This window comes from Phalaenopsis equestris, unplaced genomic scaffold, assembly GCF_001263595.1.
Source record: "Phalaenopsis equestris unplaced genomic scaffold, ASM126359v1 Scaffold001164, whole genome shotgun sequence".
NCBI classification, from domain to species: Eukaryota; Viridiplantae; Streptophyta; class Magnoliopsida; order Asparagales; family Orchidaceae; genus Phalaenopsis; species Phalaenopsis equestris.
Genome location: NW_018165603.1, coordinates 79,282 through 98,536, shown reverse-complemented (window position 1 = coordinate 98,536; position 19,255 = coordinate 79,282). Strand labels below are relative to the sequence as shown.

Here is a 19,255-nt window from a genome sequence, read left to right as displayed (position 1 = left end):
TATATATATAATGGCGTTAGTGGCGAGCTTGAGCTGATTCGCTAGGGTTTCGCCTAATGGCGATTCCCTAGCTTGATCTTTCGGCTATACCATCGTGTTCGAAGATGAAGCTCTCGCACTCGACGACGAATTTTGGGTTCGTCAATCTCTCCTGCAATCGTCGACTTCTCCTACGACATCGTCACGTCTCACTGCTTCTGTGGACGTCGAGCTGCAAGCCGCGTCGAGCTGCGACTGACTGTCTCGTCTTCGTCATCTCATCTCGTCGCTTCTGCGTGGACGTCGAGCTGCGAGCCACATTAGGTCGTCGAGCTGCGAGCCACTCTCATCGTGGTTCCTCTCGCTCTCGTTCGCTGCAACTGTTCCGCGACCTGCCTCGTGGAGCTGCGACTGTTTTGCGGCTTCGACAACTAGAGTTTTTTGCCCCGACCTTTCAGCTCGCTATTTTTGCTGCTACCCGACTTTGGCAGTACTTCTCTTGCTGTGATAGAGCTTCCTTCGTCTACGGTTGAACCTCACAAAGTTTCCTTTGCCCACGTGGTGGGTAATTCTCAGAGGGAGACAGACGGTTGTCTTCCCCTCAAGTTATAAGGAGCAACGGGAAAGTGATTGTCACTTTATCAATATTGCAAGAAGGAAAAGTGGGAAAACAACACTTTTTTTCTTTGAGCTAGAAATGTCATCTCTTACTGATAAATTCAAGTTCGCTCTTATTGAAAAATTTCAGTGGGGACATTCACCTATGGATGTTATCAGGAAAAGTTTTGATGATCTCAAATTAGTAGGAAAGTGGAAAGTATAGCTCATAGATAGGAGACACGTATTAATTTAAGTAACCGTGCATGAAGACTACACTGAGATTTTTTTCAAAAAATATCTCAACATTGCCGGTAAACCAATGAAGCTACTCAAGTGGTCTCCTGATTTTGACCCCAAGTGCGAATCTCCTACTATACCGGTATGGTTTAGTCTACCTAATCTCAAGGTGCACTTTTTTCATCATCAGATTCTTTACTCTATTGGTGTTATACTTGGGGACCCTTTGAAGCTATATCTACCCACTTTTAACCTAACCAGACCTTCTGTGGCCAAAATACTTGTTGAAAAAGATATTACTTTACCTGATGTTACTGAAGTCTGGTTGGGCACAATTCACAATGAATATTGACAACAAATTGTTATGGAGCATAGACCTTCTTATTGTTCGCATTGTATGATGTTTGGGCACAATCTTGATAAATGCTATAAGCTTCACCATAATTTGAAATCTAAAGATCAAGTGAATAAGAATGGATCTGACCCCACTGCTTTGGATATATCTGTTCCATCTGAAAAGAAAACTACCACAGAACAGTTTATGGTGTCTGATTTAATCGCCCCTGTGGATCCTCCCCCTGAAAATACTATTTCTGTGATCGATGAGAAGTTGGATAGCCCTGCTGAGCAACCTACACTTTCAAACCCTCCTCAGTTGCAGGAAGCATTAGGTGAAGAGGAGACATTTCATGCTTCACACACACTTGAATAGTCGTTGCAACAGTTGGTTGACAATCCTTCATCTGGTGCTCATCAGCTTTTATTTGCCCGGCGTTCTGTTTACCAACATGATGATCATATGAGCCAGTCTTCTGAAGAGGAATGACAGGTCTATTCAAGGAGGAAGAAGATTGGAGGCAAACTTCAGCTTTAGAACCTAATGGATGATACTTTGGTTACTTCGGGAAATGACTTGGCACTCAACAATTTGTTATCTGGATCTCGCGCTAGATTAGAGGCAGAGGCAGGACTAAACTGGCTCGTCCCTAACTACTTTTTTGTGATTTTGGAATCTTTCCTTTTTTTTTTGGGTTTCCCTGTATCTTTTCTCTTTTGGGGCGATTGTGTGTGTTGTATCGTATGGGTAGGGTGCCTCTATGGGCCCTCTCATACAACATTTATGTATCTTTCCTATTTTAATAAATTTATCCCTTGGGCTTTTCTATATTTGAAAAAATAAAAAATACATTAGATACTAAAATAAAAGTCTAACAGTGCCAAAATACATAATCATGTGGTTAGAGAGCGACCCAATTTGGTCTTGCCTCTGCCTCTAGTTTCAGGGAAGGAGCAAGCTAAAAAGTTGGTAAGATGATTGCCATTGCCAATAGTAACCAATGTATCATCCAATATGTTCTCGAGTTGGAGTCGGCCTCCATTCTTCTTCTTCCTCCTGGAATAAACCTATCATTCATCATCCGAAGAATCAGTTTGATGGCGTATGATAGAGCTGAAACAAAAGGAATACCAACCATAGTACCACAATAGGTTCTAGTATATGTGAAGTATGAGTTGCCTCTACATTGAATACTTCCTGAAGAAGTGGAACTACGAGACTCTCTTGATTATCAGTCTGAACACTATCATTTGTAGGTAATAATCCATCAATATTGTTTTCTATGAGATTTGAAGGTGTCAGCATCACATCACTCGCAGTAACAGTAACGACAGGGGCAAGAGAATCAGGCATCAAAATCTATCCTATGGTAGCTTTCTCTATAGGTGGTACAGATATATCCTTAGAACCATCCTTATTCACTCGATCTATAGATTTCAAATTAGGGTGAAACTTATGACATTTATCAAGAGTATGCCCCAGCATCTTACAATGGGAACAATAAGGTCTATGCTCCATGACGATTTGTTTTCAATATCCATTATGCATTGTGCCCAACCAGACTTCAGTAACATCAGGTAAAGTAATATCTCTTTCCACAAAGTATTCTAGCCACAGAAGGTCTGGTAAGGTTGAAAGTGGGTAGATCTAGCTTCATAGGGTCCCCAAGTATGACAGCTATAGAGTAGAGAACATGATGATGAAAAAAATGCAGCTTGAGACCAGGTAGACTAAACCATACCGTTACAGTGGAGGTTCATGATTGGGGTTAAAATCAGGAGACTACTTGAGTAGCTTCATTGGTTTACCAGCAGTTTACCAGCAAATTGGTTTACCAGCAATATTAAGATATTTTTTGGAGCAAATAGGAGTGTAGTCTTCAGGCACGACTAACTAAATCAAAACATGTCGTCTCCCATTCACGAGCCCTACTTTCCACTTTCTTGCTAATTAGAGGTCATCAAAACTTTTACTGATAAATTCCATAGCTGGGTGTCCCTACTGAAATTTCCCAATGAGCAAATTTGAATTTGTCAATCAAGGTTGAAATTCTGATTCAGAGAAAAATAGTGCTGTCTTCCTACTCTTTCTGGTTACATTCTTAATAAAAGGGTAATCACCTGTACTATCATGATTCTCCTTATAACTTGAGGGGACGTCAACCGCCGTCTCCCCCTGAGGATTATCCACAACGTGGGCAAAAGAGGTATTAGCGGGCTCAACCGAAGGAGGAAGCTCCATCGCAGCAAGTCACAGTAAGGGAGAAGAGGTGCAATTAGGACAGAAAAGGTCTGGAGCGATGTTGCGCAGAAAACGCAGATGACTGACGCCGTGGATAACAAACGTCGCGGAATCCTGTAGAGACGCGCACGGACGCTCGCACGGACGCAGTCCCGCAGAAAATGCCAATCTGCAGAAAAAACCGCAGCAGGAAGAAGAAACCGCACCGTAGCTCGACAGACACGAAACCACAGCAAGAAGACGCCCAGGCCCTTCGTCGTTGGGCGCAAAAGAGAAGAGGATGATCACGATGGAGATTGAAGAGCGCAAAGTCCTTCATAATCGTTGTCGAATACGAGAACTTCGTAAGGGCGAATAAAAAAACCAGGGTTTCACCCTCAACGAAACTCTAGCAGAGATGAGAAGGAGATTATATATATATATATTTATATATATATATAATTAAAAAAAACCCAAGGCCTAATATATTAAAGAGAAAATATACAGATAGGTTGTATGGGTGGGCCTAAAAATAGACACTCAACCCACACGATACAACATACCCAAAAGAGTTAAAAAGGAGTAAATATAAGAATAAAAAAGCCCAAAACCACCTGGGTGCTGAAAAAATGAGGGTCATCCTAATCTTGTTCTGCCTCTGGCTCTAGTTCTAGGAAGGGATCCAACTAGTAGATTGGTAAGGTGCGTACTATTACGCGACGTAACCAAAGTATCATCCATAAGACTCTTGAGCTCAAGTAGATCTTCATTCTTCTTTCATTCTTCTTCTTCTTTTCTTCCTGGAAGTGTAAACCTGTCATTCTTCATCCGAAGAATCAGTCTGACGAGGGGATAGAGCTGAAACAGAAGAATTACCGACCATAGTACCCACAATAGGTTCTAATATCTGTGAAGTATGGGTTGCCTCTACACCGAATACTTCCTGAAGAGGGGGAGCTGCGAGGTTCTCCTGATTATCAACCTGAACACTGTCCTTTGTAGGTAACAGTCCACCAGTATTGTTTTCTATGAGTTTTGAATGTGTCAGCATCACATCACTCGCAGTAACAGTAACAACAGTGTCATATATATATATATATATATGTTTGTGTGTGTGTGTGTGTTGATGGTTGCATTGCAAACAAAATAAAGGTATAATCAAATACTGAATTTCATTTTCTTTAGTTTGCTATTTTTTTTTCATCCAAAGAAAGCCAAGAAAATAAGACACCTGTGAAAAAGATTATAAACAAGATGAACCTCGATTTGTGCAGAAGCTAATGATCACTCAATTTCATCAACAAAGAGTTTGTTGTGTGGCTCATACGGACCTAAGCAAACCCACATGTAACCACACTCTATAATCAGGCACACGTGTCGAGACATAGTAAAATGTTAATTTCATTTTTTAAATTGTGGATATATTATGGATCAAAAAATTTATTATGATGTTTTTTGAATGATTAATAAAATAGTCCATGAGTAGTTCTCACCTCTCACACAGCAATTAAGAGTCAATTATGTGCACTAGTATATGAAGATATAGAAAATGGAGAGTTAAAACCCGATTTAGAAGTAGAAAGACTATTCTTCTACCAAAAAGGAAAACATTCATCGTATAAGCATGCATATTTAAGGGATGAATTTTCACCTTTTCCTACAAAAAATAATGAACATGAAAAGAGTGTGCTTGCTTGGAAGAAATGGGAACTCAATGATTCAAATATTCAAAGCATACCTTGGCAGCATCTTCAGGGTTATTCTTAACAGGTGCATAGGCGAGCCAGGCGTCCATGACCTAATGACAGAAACCAACAATAGTTTAACAAATGAATTGCTGTATATTTTCTTTCAACCAACCAACAAATCATCCATCGATAACTATGAATTTTTATGTATATATGTATGTATGTATGTGTTCTTTCCCTTATTTTTTCTCAAGCAGCGTCAGGTTTGAATCTATTTATATGCATGAATAAAATAAAATGGGGGCTGAAAGTCATCACAAAATCCGTAGAGTAAATCAACCAATGTAAAACTCTATACAATAGGTAAACATGATCAAATAATGCAATAAATCAACATTAACAAAAGAATTTGATCTTTTACATAAGAGAAAAGGAACCCTCTCTCAGAGAAGTTCTAACTAGCTCCAAGACAAAGAGAAGCATAATATCAAATAAACCTCCATCATATTCATCTAATCAAGCTTAATTAAGAAGCCTCAACTACAATATTTATGTTAGTGAACAATTCATAAGCAATCAAATTATGGATGCTACCCTCAATTGGAGATCCTAGGTTCAAACATCAATTGTTTCATTTTAAAAGGTATTGTAACATAAAACTCACAAAAGAACCTCATTTTGTACTATATGATTGGGAAGTGGAATTATATAAGATTTATGGAACCAATAAGAGTATAATTAGATCAAGGATTTAGAAGAAAATTTTAACGGACTATTTTCACTTTTTCAAACAAGAATATAAGACACTTGTATTCATTTTTACTGAAAAATATATCAATGTATGAAAAGCATTCCTCAAAATTCTGACTCTCTCGATCATGCATGCATACATGTGACAATAAGAAATTTTGAGCCAAAAAAAAAGTTGGCATACTTTTCGATTCAAATGCAGCTTTTTCAGAGTGACCCAATTATGGTTCTATTTTTTTTGCATGCTTGCAAGAAACAATATTTTCATGAGGACGCACATGATATTCTTTTAGCCCCTAAGCACATTTTTCAAATTACCAGCATGCAGTCAATGTATGCCACACTTTTGGTGTGTCTTAGATCTAGTCAAATTTCCCTCAAAAGATTAGCCCCTCTTTACATTTACACATATTTTGGTCATTGACTGTATTTTGGCATTATGCACAATACTTTTCAGAGTAACATAAATGGTTTTTGGAGTGACACTAAATTTATTTTTTGCTCGTTTATGGGCTCCTTCACATGCACAAGCATAAGATCGTGAAGTTTTGACAACTATTTAAAATAATACTCTCATGTTTTGTATTTTATTCATGCCCATATTCAAGCGAGTCCCATAGAGGAGAGATCTATGCCTATAAGTAGGGGCTTCAAAGATGTCATTATTGTACAATTTTATCTTTCTACTATATGACAGAGGCAAGGCACTCCTGTTCGTGCTCATTAACAAGTCACCCAAATTCGCATAAGTCCATCTTTAGTTAATTTTTGGAACTGCGTGGTGGAGAGAGGTGTGGCTGGGCTGTACGGAGAGGGAAAGGTGTTGGCAGCAGTATGCACCGGTTGGGGGGAGGGAGTCTAGCAGCAATAAACAAGAAGGAAGGTATTACAGTAACCTGCAATAAGTTGTTGGGGGTTGCCCGCAACAGGCAATAGGTTGTGAGGGGGTCACAGTAGCTGCAGTGAGGGATATGTGAAGGCGAAAACAAGCAGTAAAGGAAAGACACACATCACTCGGATGAGTTACAACAACATCACCTTCTCGTCGTCGGATATAGCCCTAGAAGAGAAAAAAGGCGCGCAGTTGCGCCTGCACACGCACGCAAAAATATATATGCGTGTGTGTGTGCGTGCGTGCGTGCAACCGTGGCTTGTTGGATGACAACTTCAGCGTAAGTCCCCTCTACCCCGGCTTCGAATCCCAACTGACCTTTGGAAAATCGGTATTTGGGGGACACCAACCCAAAATACCGATTTCCTTTGAAATATATATATAGCAGATAACTAGGAGGGAGATGCCCCTGGTCGGCCCTGCTCTCCTCTTGGCTAAACCGATTCAGCCCCCTAGGGAGCCTCGCGTCAGTCTCTCGGGGTTGGTGGAGCTTCGATCTCATTGATCGAAACTCTTGTCTGCTGTTGTCGATGATGGGATCTGTAGTAACCTCCTGGGGCTGAGGCACTTCGACTGTGGTCCGAGAAGAACTTGAATCTCACTAGCGACTAAATTGTCCCCCCAAGGCACCTGAAAGTCTCCCCACTTGCAAGCAAGCATACATATTGGTCCAATCTTGTAAGAGCTCACTACTGATCTGGATTGGGCCGACATGTCACAGATATACTGTTGGATCCTCCCAAAGTAACTCATGTTCGAATCAACCAGATCTAAAGTAAGGGTAACCTGAACCTATTTGAATGGTTGTGGACATGGCGGTAAGATATCGATCATGATGTCCTGAAATATTCTTTGTCGTGACTGCCTCATGTCCGAAATCGGTGTCTCAGTCCTATCATCCTTCATCGTCACCAAAACTGATCCCACCGATGCTGCTCTAATGACAAGGGCACCCATGATCTCAGACTCCAAAAAAGGGAGATGACGGTGCACTTCCCATTCTTGGTGAAGGAATAGGTGTTTTTGAATCCATCGTGTTGTGTCCTATGATGAAATTGTCATGGTCTCCCGAACAAAATGTGACAGACATCCATGGGTAAACCGTCATACCACACCTGATCCTGTAGCTCATTCCTAATTGAAAAATCTGCTACACACCTATGATTAATGCTGACCATGTTCTTCTTCAACTACGTTAGAGAATGTGACTGAGAATGCCCCTAATTCATTAGACCCAATTTCTACATATGCATAAACATCATGTTCTTATTGCTTCTTCTATCGATGATGAGACTACATACTTTCTTGTTTATGGTGTAACGGGTGTAGAATATATTGTGGTGTAGCCCCACTGCAGATCCCTCACATCATCAGTCTGTAGGACCTGTCGGGCCATGGGCATCTCACCCTCATCCAGTGGAAGATGTGTACATCACTCGGTTCTTCAGCTGCCTTCTCGTCATTAACATCCTACATTGTGCCCTGCTAGCTAAAAGACAACTCGGTTCGTCGGGAAGTTCGATGTGATTTCCCAAATCCATGACATCTGAAGCATTTTCTGACAGGGACTGTAGTACGCGTGCTACACTTCTCAGGCTTCTCACTCGGAGAGGCTCTGTCCTTATCTGAACTAATTTTCCCAACTCCCAGAGACGAGCTTTTGTTGATATCTCCCACTAAAAATAGTTGCCTGACTGGTGGTGGTTGTCTACTCTATTTTTGCTGCCTCTCTACCTTCAGAATTATAGTCTGGATAACTCCTTGTGTCCATTAGGGCTGCAGCTACACAAAGTTGCTGATAGCATGTTTCAGACCACCCAGCTGTTGGACTATGGAATGTTCATCTGGTTTGACCAACTCACACTTCCTCTATAACTGGTCAAAATGTGTTGCAAAATCCTCCACTGATAGATCCCTCTGTTGTAGGTGATGGAGTCTCAGAAATATATCTTGACAGTAACGAGGAGGTATGTACTTTCTCTGCATCGCTTTCCTCATCTTCTCCCACTTAATACACTTATCACCAACTTCTCTCTTCCTCTGCCTCTGCATGTCTTCCCACCACAAGGAGGAGCTCTTTCTCAATTTGATAGCTGCTAGCTCCACCCTTTTATCTTCTGACAACTCTATGTACTTAAAGATCCTTTCAACTGATTGTAGTCATTCGATAAAGTCAGCGTAACCGCATATGGCTTTCCAAACTTCCCTTCTGCATACTACGACTCACTCGCACTCGGCTCTGAAACTTCCTTCGTTAGACGTCCTGGCAGGAAAGGGGGTAAGCTGGCCCTCTTCCTCTCTGATGACGAGAACGACAAACTCGCCTCTTCCTGCCGCCTTCATCTGGTAGGAAAATTTATGTATTGTTATCCTAAATTGGAGTTCCTTCGAAGGCATTTCGAGCTGATGAAGCTCACCGGAGAATGGAAGATAGGGTTTCTGGATGGAAGAAAAATTTTGATTCAGTTGTCCAATGAGGAGGACTATACGCATCTGTTTGTTAGGCGTATGGTATGGTTTGAGGATTGCGGTATGAAGGTATTGAAATGGTCAGCTAATTTTGATCCCAAAGCTGAGGCTCCGATTATCCCTGTTTGGCTTCGGTTCCCAGGTTTGAAAGTTCATCTCTTTAACCATGAAATCCTGTTCTCCTTGGCTGCTAAGTTCGGGAGACCTCTAAAATTAGATGCTCCTACCTATAATGTCACAAGACCGGCTATGGCTAGAGTTTAATCGAACAGGATGTTACTTTACCCCCACCTGATGAGGTCTGGATTGGTTCGGCTCATAATGGATACTGGCAGCAGATTTTGTTAGAACAACACCCTTCTTATTGCACTCACTATCGAATGTTCGGCCATGGTCAGGACCTATGTTTTAAACTACATCCGGAATTGAGGAAATGGGAAAATTTGAAACAATCACACATAGAGCAAACGCCTTTGCTCCCTGTGGAACATGCGGTGATTCCTTCGGCAGATGCCATGGCTGCCGTCCCCCAACCAACTGATACCCCTTCGGCTCAGATCGAGGGACAGCAGAGTGGGCGTGCCGTGCAAGTCACACCTGCTCCCCCGCCTAATACGTCGAATGCTGATGCTTTGAATACTGATAATAATCAATATCCTATTACCTCTATTGCTACTTACCCAGTTGGGAGAACTAAGCAGGTGTTACCTATTCCGGATCCTCCTATCATTTCTATTTCTGAGGAAGCAGGAAGCCCTATCATTTCTATTTCTGAGGAAGCTCATCCTTCTTCGGCCTCTCTCCCTGATGCTTTGATCTATATTCTCATCTCTCTATATTCTCATCATTCTGATGCCCTCTCTGATACTCCTTTGGAGGATATTTCTAAAATTTTAAGGGATGAATGACATGTTCAAAAGTATCGTAGGAGGAAGCATAAAAGGCAAGAGGTAGCGCAAAAACATAATAATGAGAATACCTTGTTGGATATGAATCACTATTTTTCAGATGGAGAAAATGGACGGACCCTAAATGGACACTATTTTTCAGATGGAGAAAATGGACGGACCCTAACTAGATCTTCTAGGAAGGGTCATATGTCTACTGTCCTAATTTGGCCTAATTTGGAATATCAGGGGAGTTGCAGATCCTTACGCCCTTGGTAGACTCAAGTCAATGATAAGGATCTATAAGGTCGGTATCTTTGTTATTTTGGAACCATTGGTCTCCTATCCGAATGATCGCATCTTGGGTAAATTCAAAAACTTTTCTTTATTTGCTAATTGCTCTAACAAGATTTGCTCTAACAAGAAACAAGATTTGGTTGTTTTGGCGTAAGCATATCACATTCGATGTCCTTATTGATGATAGACAATTTGTGCACACTTTCTTTTCTATGAATGTTTTCTCTGGATGTCTTACCTTTGTTTACGCCGGGACTACTAATGCGGCTAGATATGATCTTTGGCACAATTTCTGATATGGGTGCCTTAATCCATCAAAATTAGATGGTTGGAGTGGATTTCAATATGGTGATGCATGAATCTGAAAAGTTGGGTGGTCGGAGAATTGAAAACACCTTAACTGATAAATTCACTGAAGCATTGGAATTGGCTGACATTTCTGATCTGGGCTTTGTTGGCTCCAAGTTTACTTGGAGAGGGGAAAGCTCTTTGAACGCCTAGATAGGTGTTTTGCGAATCATTTGTGGTTTGCTTCTTATGGTTTTTCGCAAGTTCAACATCTTTGCAAATCTGGGTCTGATCACAGCCCCCTTCTTTTATCCTCTGATTTTTTCAAAAAGGTTTCCACCTATCACTTTCATTATCTAAACGTATGGACTAGACATGATGACTTCGTGTGAGTCAATGCTACCAATTGGAAATGTGAGGAAGTGGGCAATGCATGGTTCACTCTTTGGAAGCTGCATAAAAAGGTGGCTTTTGCTCTAAGATCTTGGAACTGGGATGTTTTTGGTGATGTTCACGCTAAAGTTAAGAGGGCGGAGCAGAGGGTCAGTCTCCTTCAGGCTCTTGACGAATCATCTGATGATATTATCCATGAATTACAGGAAGCTAATAAAGATTTACTGGAGGCCTCCCTTTGGGAGAAGGAATTGTTGCAACAAAAAGCTGGGGAAACCCATTTTTCTCAAGGTGATCGAAACACAAAATACTTCCATGCTTGCATTAAACAAAGACGAACCAATAATACTATTGTGAGGATAAAAAAAGATGAGGGGAGCTGGATGACTGGGGATGAGGAGATTGGGGAGAGAGTTGTTCTTTACTTCTCTAAACTCTTTCAGTTTCAGGAGACCTCGGGCTCAATTGATGCCTCCTTATTTGATGATGTACGTTATCATATGGTGGATCTTATCATATGGTGGATCTCGATACGTTATCATATGGTGGATCTCGATCTGTGTAGTGTTCCTTCGGATGAGGAAATCTATTCTACTCTTTAGGACATTAATTGCAACAAGGCTCCTGGGCCTGATGGTTTCACCTCTGCTTTCTATATTAAATGCTGGAGTATTGTTAAGGATAAGGTGGTGGAAGCTATACAAAGTTTTTTTAAGGGGGAGACCCTTGGAAATTATTTCTCTGCCGCTACTATCATTCTTATTCCCAAAAGCACTCAAAAAAGCTCTTGAGACCATTTCAGACATATTTCTCTGACTTTTGTCATATCTAAGATAATTAGTAAAATCTTGGTCAGACGTATTCAACCTCATCTCCACAAGTTAATTTCCTTGAATCAATCTGTCTTTATTCAAAGACGAGGGATCACGAATAATATTATGCTTGCACAGGAATTCATTTTGGATATTGATAAAAAATGTAGAGGGGGAAACATGATCATTAAATTGGATATTCACAAGGCTTATGACTCTGTTAGTTGTGAGTTTATATTGAAGGTGCTTAAAGCTAGGGGCTTTTCCCAGGATTTTTGCAAAATCATTCTTTCTTCGCTCCATTGCAATAAATACAACATACTCATTAATGGTCAATCCAAAGGCTTCTTTAGTGAGGGGCTTGGGATAAAACAGGGTGACCCATTATCCCCTACTATTTTCATTTTAATATTTGATTATCTTTCTCGCCTTTTAAATAACCTTTTCAGGAGCAACCCCACTTTGCAATACGCTCATAAATCTAATACGTTGGTAACACATTTAGCGTATGCCGATGATATGATATTGTTCTCTAATGCTAGCAAAAAAACAGTGAGGAATATTCAGAGTTTAATGGAGGATTTCCACTCTGTATCTGGTCACCTATTTAATGCCAATAAATGCAACTTATATATGGAAAATTTGGTTAATCGCTCTAATGCATGTTGGATTGCCAATTTTACTGAATCCTCTATCTCTACCCTTCCTCTTAAATATCTTGGGGTCTTCTTACTTAAAGGAAGGAAGAGACGAATTTAGTTTGATGAGGTGGTGGAAAATGTGCAGAAGAAAATCTAGGATTGGAAAAATGATTTCCTCTTTTGGAGGTAGAATTACGTTGCTCAAGAGTATTTTACATTCTCCCTTTATACACTCTTCAAGTTTTCCAACTCAAGAGAAGTACTCTTTTAAGCCTCGAAAGATGTTGTAATAAGTTTTTATGGGTGGGGAATCATTCTGGTAGAAGATGGATGTCTTGGAAGAATATTTAGATGGATGGAAGATGGATGTCTTGGAAGAATATTTGCACCATATAAGTTTTTATGGGTGGGGAATCATTCTGGTAGAAGATGGATGCCTTGGAAGAATATTTGCACCATATGTTGATATTAATGTTTTTAAACAATGGTTCAATTTTCGGAAAGGTGATTCCTTGTGGGCCATTTTCATGCATTGGAAATATTGCCACTCCTCTCATCCGGCATTAATCAATTGACGGTTGGGGGATTCCACTATGTGGAAGAGAATGCTTCATATTAGAGATTGGGCAAAGGATTTCATTTATTGGGAGGTGGGGAGTGGAAACATTTCCTTTTGGCATGACTGTTGGTCCCATGTTATGCTTAAAATGAGGGATATTAGGACTTCAAGTCTTATGGTTTCTGACACTTGGGTGGATTGCCATTAGAATTTTCCTTATCTCTGTAATCTTCTCGGTTTTGAGGGAGCTACTTTTATCTCAACTATTCCTATTGAGCCTCATTTGCAAGATACTCCTACTTTGAAGCTTTCAATGTCACGCTCCACTACCAAATCTTTATATTCCACTTTACATAATTTTCAAAAGCTCACTTGGGGAGAGGGGGTGTGGAGTTGGGCTTTAACTCCCTCTATGTCTTTCCTGGCTGGGCGGATCTTCCACGTATCTGTATTCTCTTCTTTTCTTCCCCATCTTACGTTGATACTCCTTTGGAGGTGGATACTCGGGCTATTTGATGGCTTTCATGATAGCACACTCTCTTAGATGACAATTTATTATATTTGAATGTGATAATTGCATCTTGGTTGACATTATTGCCAAGGGTGCCAAGCACCTTGGCACCCTTGGGACATCCTCTATTATATTAAGAGGATTAAATGCTTAATTACTAATATGAATGTCATATGGTTCTTCAATTATTGGGAGGGAAATCAACCCGCAAACTGGCTTGCTAGCTTGGGTAGCGCCTCTAATAACTGTTGGGTGGGATCTGATCCCCCCTCATTTAAACATTTTGTTGGTTGTTGACAAAATTGATGCCCCATATGTACGTCGGGATGTTTCCTCTTAGCTTTATTATCTATTTGGTGGTACGGTTTGACCTTGGATATCAATGGGGCTGTCCTTACATCTCCGTTCCTACTACAGTGGCTCTCAGTTGGGGCGGTTTTGGCCGCTCACCAGATAGTTATGGTGGTACCTACTTTTGGGTTTTGTGGTACTTTTTTTGGGTGTCAGCCTTTGCACATGAGTTTACGGGTTTTATTGGTTTCATTAACTTAATCTCTACTTTCACGGGTCCTCTCTCTTTCTCTGGCCTTTATTACTGCAGGTTTTCTCGTGGAAAGCTGATGTTTGTGATGCTGATGCCGCTTGGAGCTCTTCATCGTTTTTGTGTTGTGTTTTTTTTTTCATTTTTTGGTGTACATCTTTTGTGGGGCATACGATTACTTTAGTATACTGGATTTATTGTCCTTTTTTGGGTACACTTTTTTACTTTTATCCTTTTGGTGTGGAGTTGTAACGTGGATAAAAGAACCCCTAGGTTTTTTATTTTTGGACGGGGATCCTTATTCCCTCCTTATTTTTGTACTCTTATTTTATATTAACACGTAGGGAGCCACGAGATGCTCTTTCCAATATATATTATATATATATATATATATATTATTATTATTTTTTTTTTGTATGAGAGAGCTTAAAAGAAATCTCAACTCAAAAAGCCTTGAGATTCCAAGTCAGGCATTCTCCCCGCTATAGGAGGTAGGAAAAACCCCAGTTAAGATATAACCCACGTGGTAGTTTACTTACTCTTTCTTTTCTCCCTCAATGCTCGTGCAAAGAAGATTGACTGATGCCATACTCTTATATAAGAAAGAGTTATTCTAGTGCAGCTAGGAGAGCTAACTCAGACTAGGAGCTGTTAGGGAGAACTCCGATTTCAGACGATTTGAAATAGACGAGATCAGATCGTAGAATATCAAAGTATGTTCCCGCGTCCCTGGCAAACTGTTCCCGCATCCCCCAGGGAGCGCTAAGAAGCAAGGCCGGAGTGAGATGAGCGTAGGTTAGGTCAGCTACCAACTAAGCTAGGAAGCTGGGAAGAGCCGGTACGGCTCACTTTCTTTTAGTGTCGTTCCGAACTCTTAATTGACTACCGACATACTCAACGGCTTAGGAGTGATTGCTTGACAGCTATAAGACCTGACCGCTATCAGACTGAATAGATTTCTTTCATCGATCACCCATTCTCCTTCTACCCAATGCCCTCAATCGACGGGAGAATAAAAGAAACTGAACGTACAACTGAACGTACTGCGTACTGTCAAGGGCTTACTAAGGCCCCATCTGCATTCCTTCTTGCACTATAGGCCACCACAAAAAGTCTTGTGCCAATCCCGCAGTGTCAAAACCTTTGACGAGCAGAGTGTGATCGACGAAAGGATGCAGTGGAGCAGAAACCAGGGTTTGCCATAAAGGCGAAACCCTATGCCATAAAGGCGAAACCCTAGCACGAAACCCTAGCAGGGCGTGGTTGACGAAGACGAAGACATTGCCGCTCGTCTTTCTGTGTCGGCTAGTCTTTCTGCGTCGGCGTCCAGTTTCTGCGTCTTTCTTTCATTTTCGACGCTTCTTTCGTTTGTGTCTGCGCCGGTGCTTCTCTCCGTCCCGATCTTTGTTTCTGCGCCTGTCTTTCTTTCCAGCCCAACACAATATTTTCGCTGCAGGTGACAGCTAGTTGTTCTGATGGCACTTCCTTCTTCTTTTGCTGAACCGACAAAAGCCTCCTTTGCCCACGTGATGGGCAACCCTCAGGAACCCCTAGGTGAAGTCTACGGTGGTATTCCCCTCAAACTATAAGGAATGTCGTGATGACACAAATGATTTTCCTTTTGTTAAGAAAGGAAGTAGGAAATGTGGGAAAACAACAATTTTTTTCTCTGACTCAGAAATTTCTGCCATGACAGAAAAATTCAAGTTTGCTCTCATTGAAAAATTTCAGTGGGGACACCCACCTATGGAGGTTATCAGAAAGAGCGTAGATGATCTTAAGCCAATAGACAAATGAAAGGTGAGACTTATGGATGAGAGACATGTGTTGATCCAACTAATAATGACTGAAGACTATATTAGAATTTTCTCCAAGAAATATCTTAATATCGCAGGAAAAGCTATGAAGTTAATCAAGTGGTCTCCTGATTTCGACCCAAATCATGAAACTTTCATTGTACCGGTATGGTTTAGTTTACCTGATCTCAAGCTGCATTTTTTTCACCATCAGGTTCTCTACTCTATAGGGGTCATCCTAGCAGATCCTTTAAAGCTAGATCTGCCTACTTTCAACCTAACCAGACACTTGGTGACCAGAATACTTGTGGAAAGGGATGTTACTTTACCGGATGTTACTGAAGTCTGGATGGGCACAACCCACAATGGATATTGACAACAAATCGTCTTGGAACACAGACCTCTATATTGTACCCACTGTAAATGTTTGGTCATATCCTTGATAAATGCTACAAGCTCCATCCTAATTTGAAAACTAAGGTTCAAGTGAATAAGGATGGGTCTAACCCCACTGCTCTGGACATTTTAGTTCCACCTGGGGAGGATACTACCAGACAGGTGGTGCTGTTGCCCGTAAGGACCCCCCTCATGACAATGTTGTTACTGTTACTGCGAGTGATGTGATGTTGGCACTTTCAAACCGCATAGAAAACACTACTGATGGACTATTACCTACAAATGAAAGTGTTCAAACTGATAATCAGGAGAGCCTCGCAGCTCCAGTTCTTTAGGAAGTATCCAGTGTAGAGGGAACTCATACTTCACATATGCTAGAACATATTGTGGGTACTATGGTTGGTATTCCTTCTGCTTCAGCTCTACCACCCCATCAGATTGATTTTTCGGAAGAGGAATGACAGGTCTATTCTAGGAGGATGAATAATAATGGACGCAGACTCCAGCTCAGAAACATATTGGATGATACATTGGTTACTTCTGGCAATGACAATCATCTTACTAGCTTACTAGCTTGCTCCTTTCCTAAAACTAGATGCAAAGGCAAGACCAAATTGGGTTGCTCTCTAGCCATCTGATACTATATATTTTGACACTGTTATGTTTTTTATTTAAGTATCTAATGTATTTTTCTGTTTTTTCTAGTTTTGGAACCATTTGTGGTTTTTTTGTGGGCATGGAGCCATGTTTGGGCCCTCCCACACTTTGTATCTGTATCTTTCTTTCTACTTAATATATTAGCCTCTTTGGGCTTTCAAAAAAAATATTTATATATTTAGAGCCCGACATCATGAGATTATTCACTTTGTTTCTTACCAATATGCTATACATTTGAGCAATATATATATATATATATATCTGGGAGTTTATTTTGAATATTCTTAAAGCCCGTGGTTTCTCTCAGGAGTTTTGTAAGCTCATATCTTCTTGGCTTCATTGCAACAAGTACAACATTCTTATTAATGACCAATCTCGTGGCTTTTTTAGTGCGGGTCGTGGGATTAAACAGGGTGATCCTTTATCCCCGACCATTTTTATTCTCATTTTTTATTATCTCTCCAGAATGCTTAATAACCTTTTCAGGCAGAATCCAAAGCTGCAATATTCTCATAAGTCTAATATGATGGTATCTCATTTAGCCTATGCAGATGATATGATTCTTTTCTCTAATGCAAGCAAGTCCAAGGTGAGGAGATTCATAAGTTAATGGTTGATTTTCAGTCTGATTCCGGCCTCTCTTTTAATGCTAGAAAATGCAACATATATTTGGGGAACACGATTAACAGTTCTAATACTTCCTGGATTGCTAATTATACGATTTTCTCCCTCTCTACCCTTCCACTTAAATATTTGGGGGTCTTTCTTCTTAAGGGCCGAAAAAGACGGATACAGTTTGACGAGGTTATAGAGAAGATTCGGAAAAAAAATTTTGGATTGGAAAAATAATTTCCTATCCTTTGGAGGCCGTATTACACTGCTTAGGAGCATCCATTATTCTATTCCGCTTTACACTCTTCAAGTGCTCCAACCCAAGAAAAGTACTATTTTGAATCTTGAAAGGTGCTTTAGTAAGTTTCTTTGGATGGGAAATCACTCTGGTAGAAGAAGGAAGTTTGCAAACCTTTTAGCGCTGGGGGTTTGGGTTTTAAATCCTTTCAACATATCGCTGATATTAATGTCTTTAAGCAATGGTTTAATTTCAGGAAAAATGAGTCCTTATGGCCCAATTTCATGCATGGGAAATATTGCCGCTTCTCTCATCCTGCTTTCATCACTTGGAAGCGTGGTAACTCCACCATGTGGAACTGCTTTTGGTTAGAGACTGGGCGAAAAATTTCATATTTTAGGATGTGGGTTCTGGAAATCTCTCCTTCTGGTATGAGTGTTGGTCACATGTCTCTCTTTATTTGAGGGATACTACGTTTTCCAATCTCAAAGTGTCCGACACTTGGGTGGATGACCATTGAAATCTTCCTCTTCTTACTACTTTATTGGGGATGGAGGGAGCCACCTACATTTCCAACATTCTTATTGATCCTCATATGCATGATACTCCTGTGTTGAAATTACCCTTGGCTAGCTTAATTACCAAATCTATTTATGTTTCTCGGTATAGCTTTCATAACACCCCTTGGGGTCAAGATGTGTGGAGTTGGGCTTTAACTCGGTCAATGTCTTTTTTGACGATGACATCCTGAAGAAGAAAGGTTTGAGAATTGTCTCCCGCTGTTGCTTGTGTAATTCGGCGGAGGAAACTCTTGAGGATATCTTCTTTTTGTGCCCTTTTTCTTTATACGTTTAGAAAAGAACCGGTTTGTGGTTTGGTAACATTATTACTCCGGCGAGGAACCTCTTGCTTACCTCTTTGAGGTGCAATCCGGATCGTAAGAGGAAACACTTTTGGCAAATCTATCCTTATATTATTTGTTAGTTCATATGGATGACAAGGAATGACACTATTCATGAAGAAAAGGTGATTCATAATACTATGGTTTTCTCAAATATCATCTCTTACATTAATAAATTATGGAGATTGGGGAATTCCAAAAATGATTTCTTTTCGGGCATCAATTATTTTCTTGCTTTGGGGCATACGAATTTGGAAGGGAGGAAGCACCTTCATCCTCCTATTTTAGTAAAATGGTTTCCACCTCCTACAGGTTGGTTTAAAATTAATACTGATGGAAGTTGGAATGTCTTTGAAGCTAGTTGTGGGGGCATTGTTAGGAATTATGTGGGACTGCATTCTTTTTTTCTCCTCTCCTTCTAATGCAGATTCTCCTATAGAGGTGGAAGCTCGGGCTATTTCAAACGGTGCTATTTTGGCTCACTATTTAAGTTGGAGGAGCATCATTTTTGAATGTGATAATCGTACCTTAATTGACATTTTAGATAATGGTGC

At 40.5% G+C, this 19,255-nt stretch overlaps 1 protein-coding gene across 1 annotated transcript in view; it reads right to left on the bottom strand.

Annotated features, from left to right (window-relative positions):
* LOC110033390 (UDP-sugar pyrophosphorylase) overlaps positions 1-19,255 on the bottom strand; it is an 85,185-nt gene that overhangs the window by 11,041 nt on the left and 54,889 nt on the right. Inside the window, exon 14 of the mRNA XM_020737352.1 lies at positions 5,112-5,171. Coding sequence (XP_020593011.1) covers positions 5,112-5,171 — 60 coding nt within the window. The remainder of the gene's footprint in view (positions 1-5,111; positions 5,172-19,255) is intronic.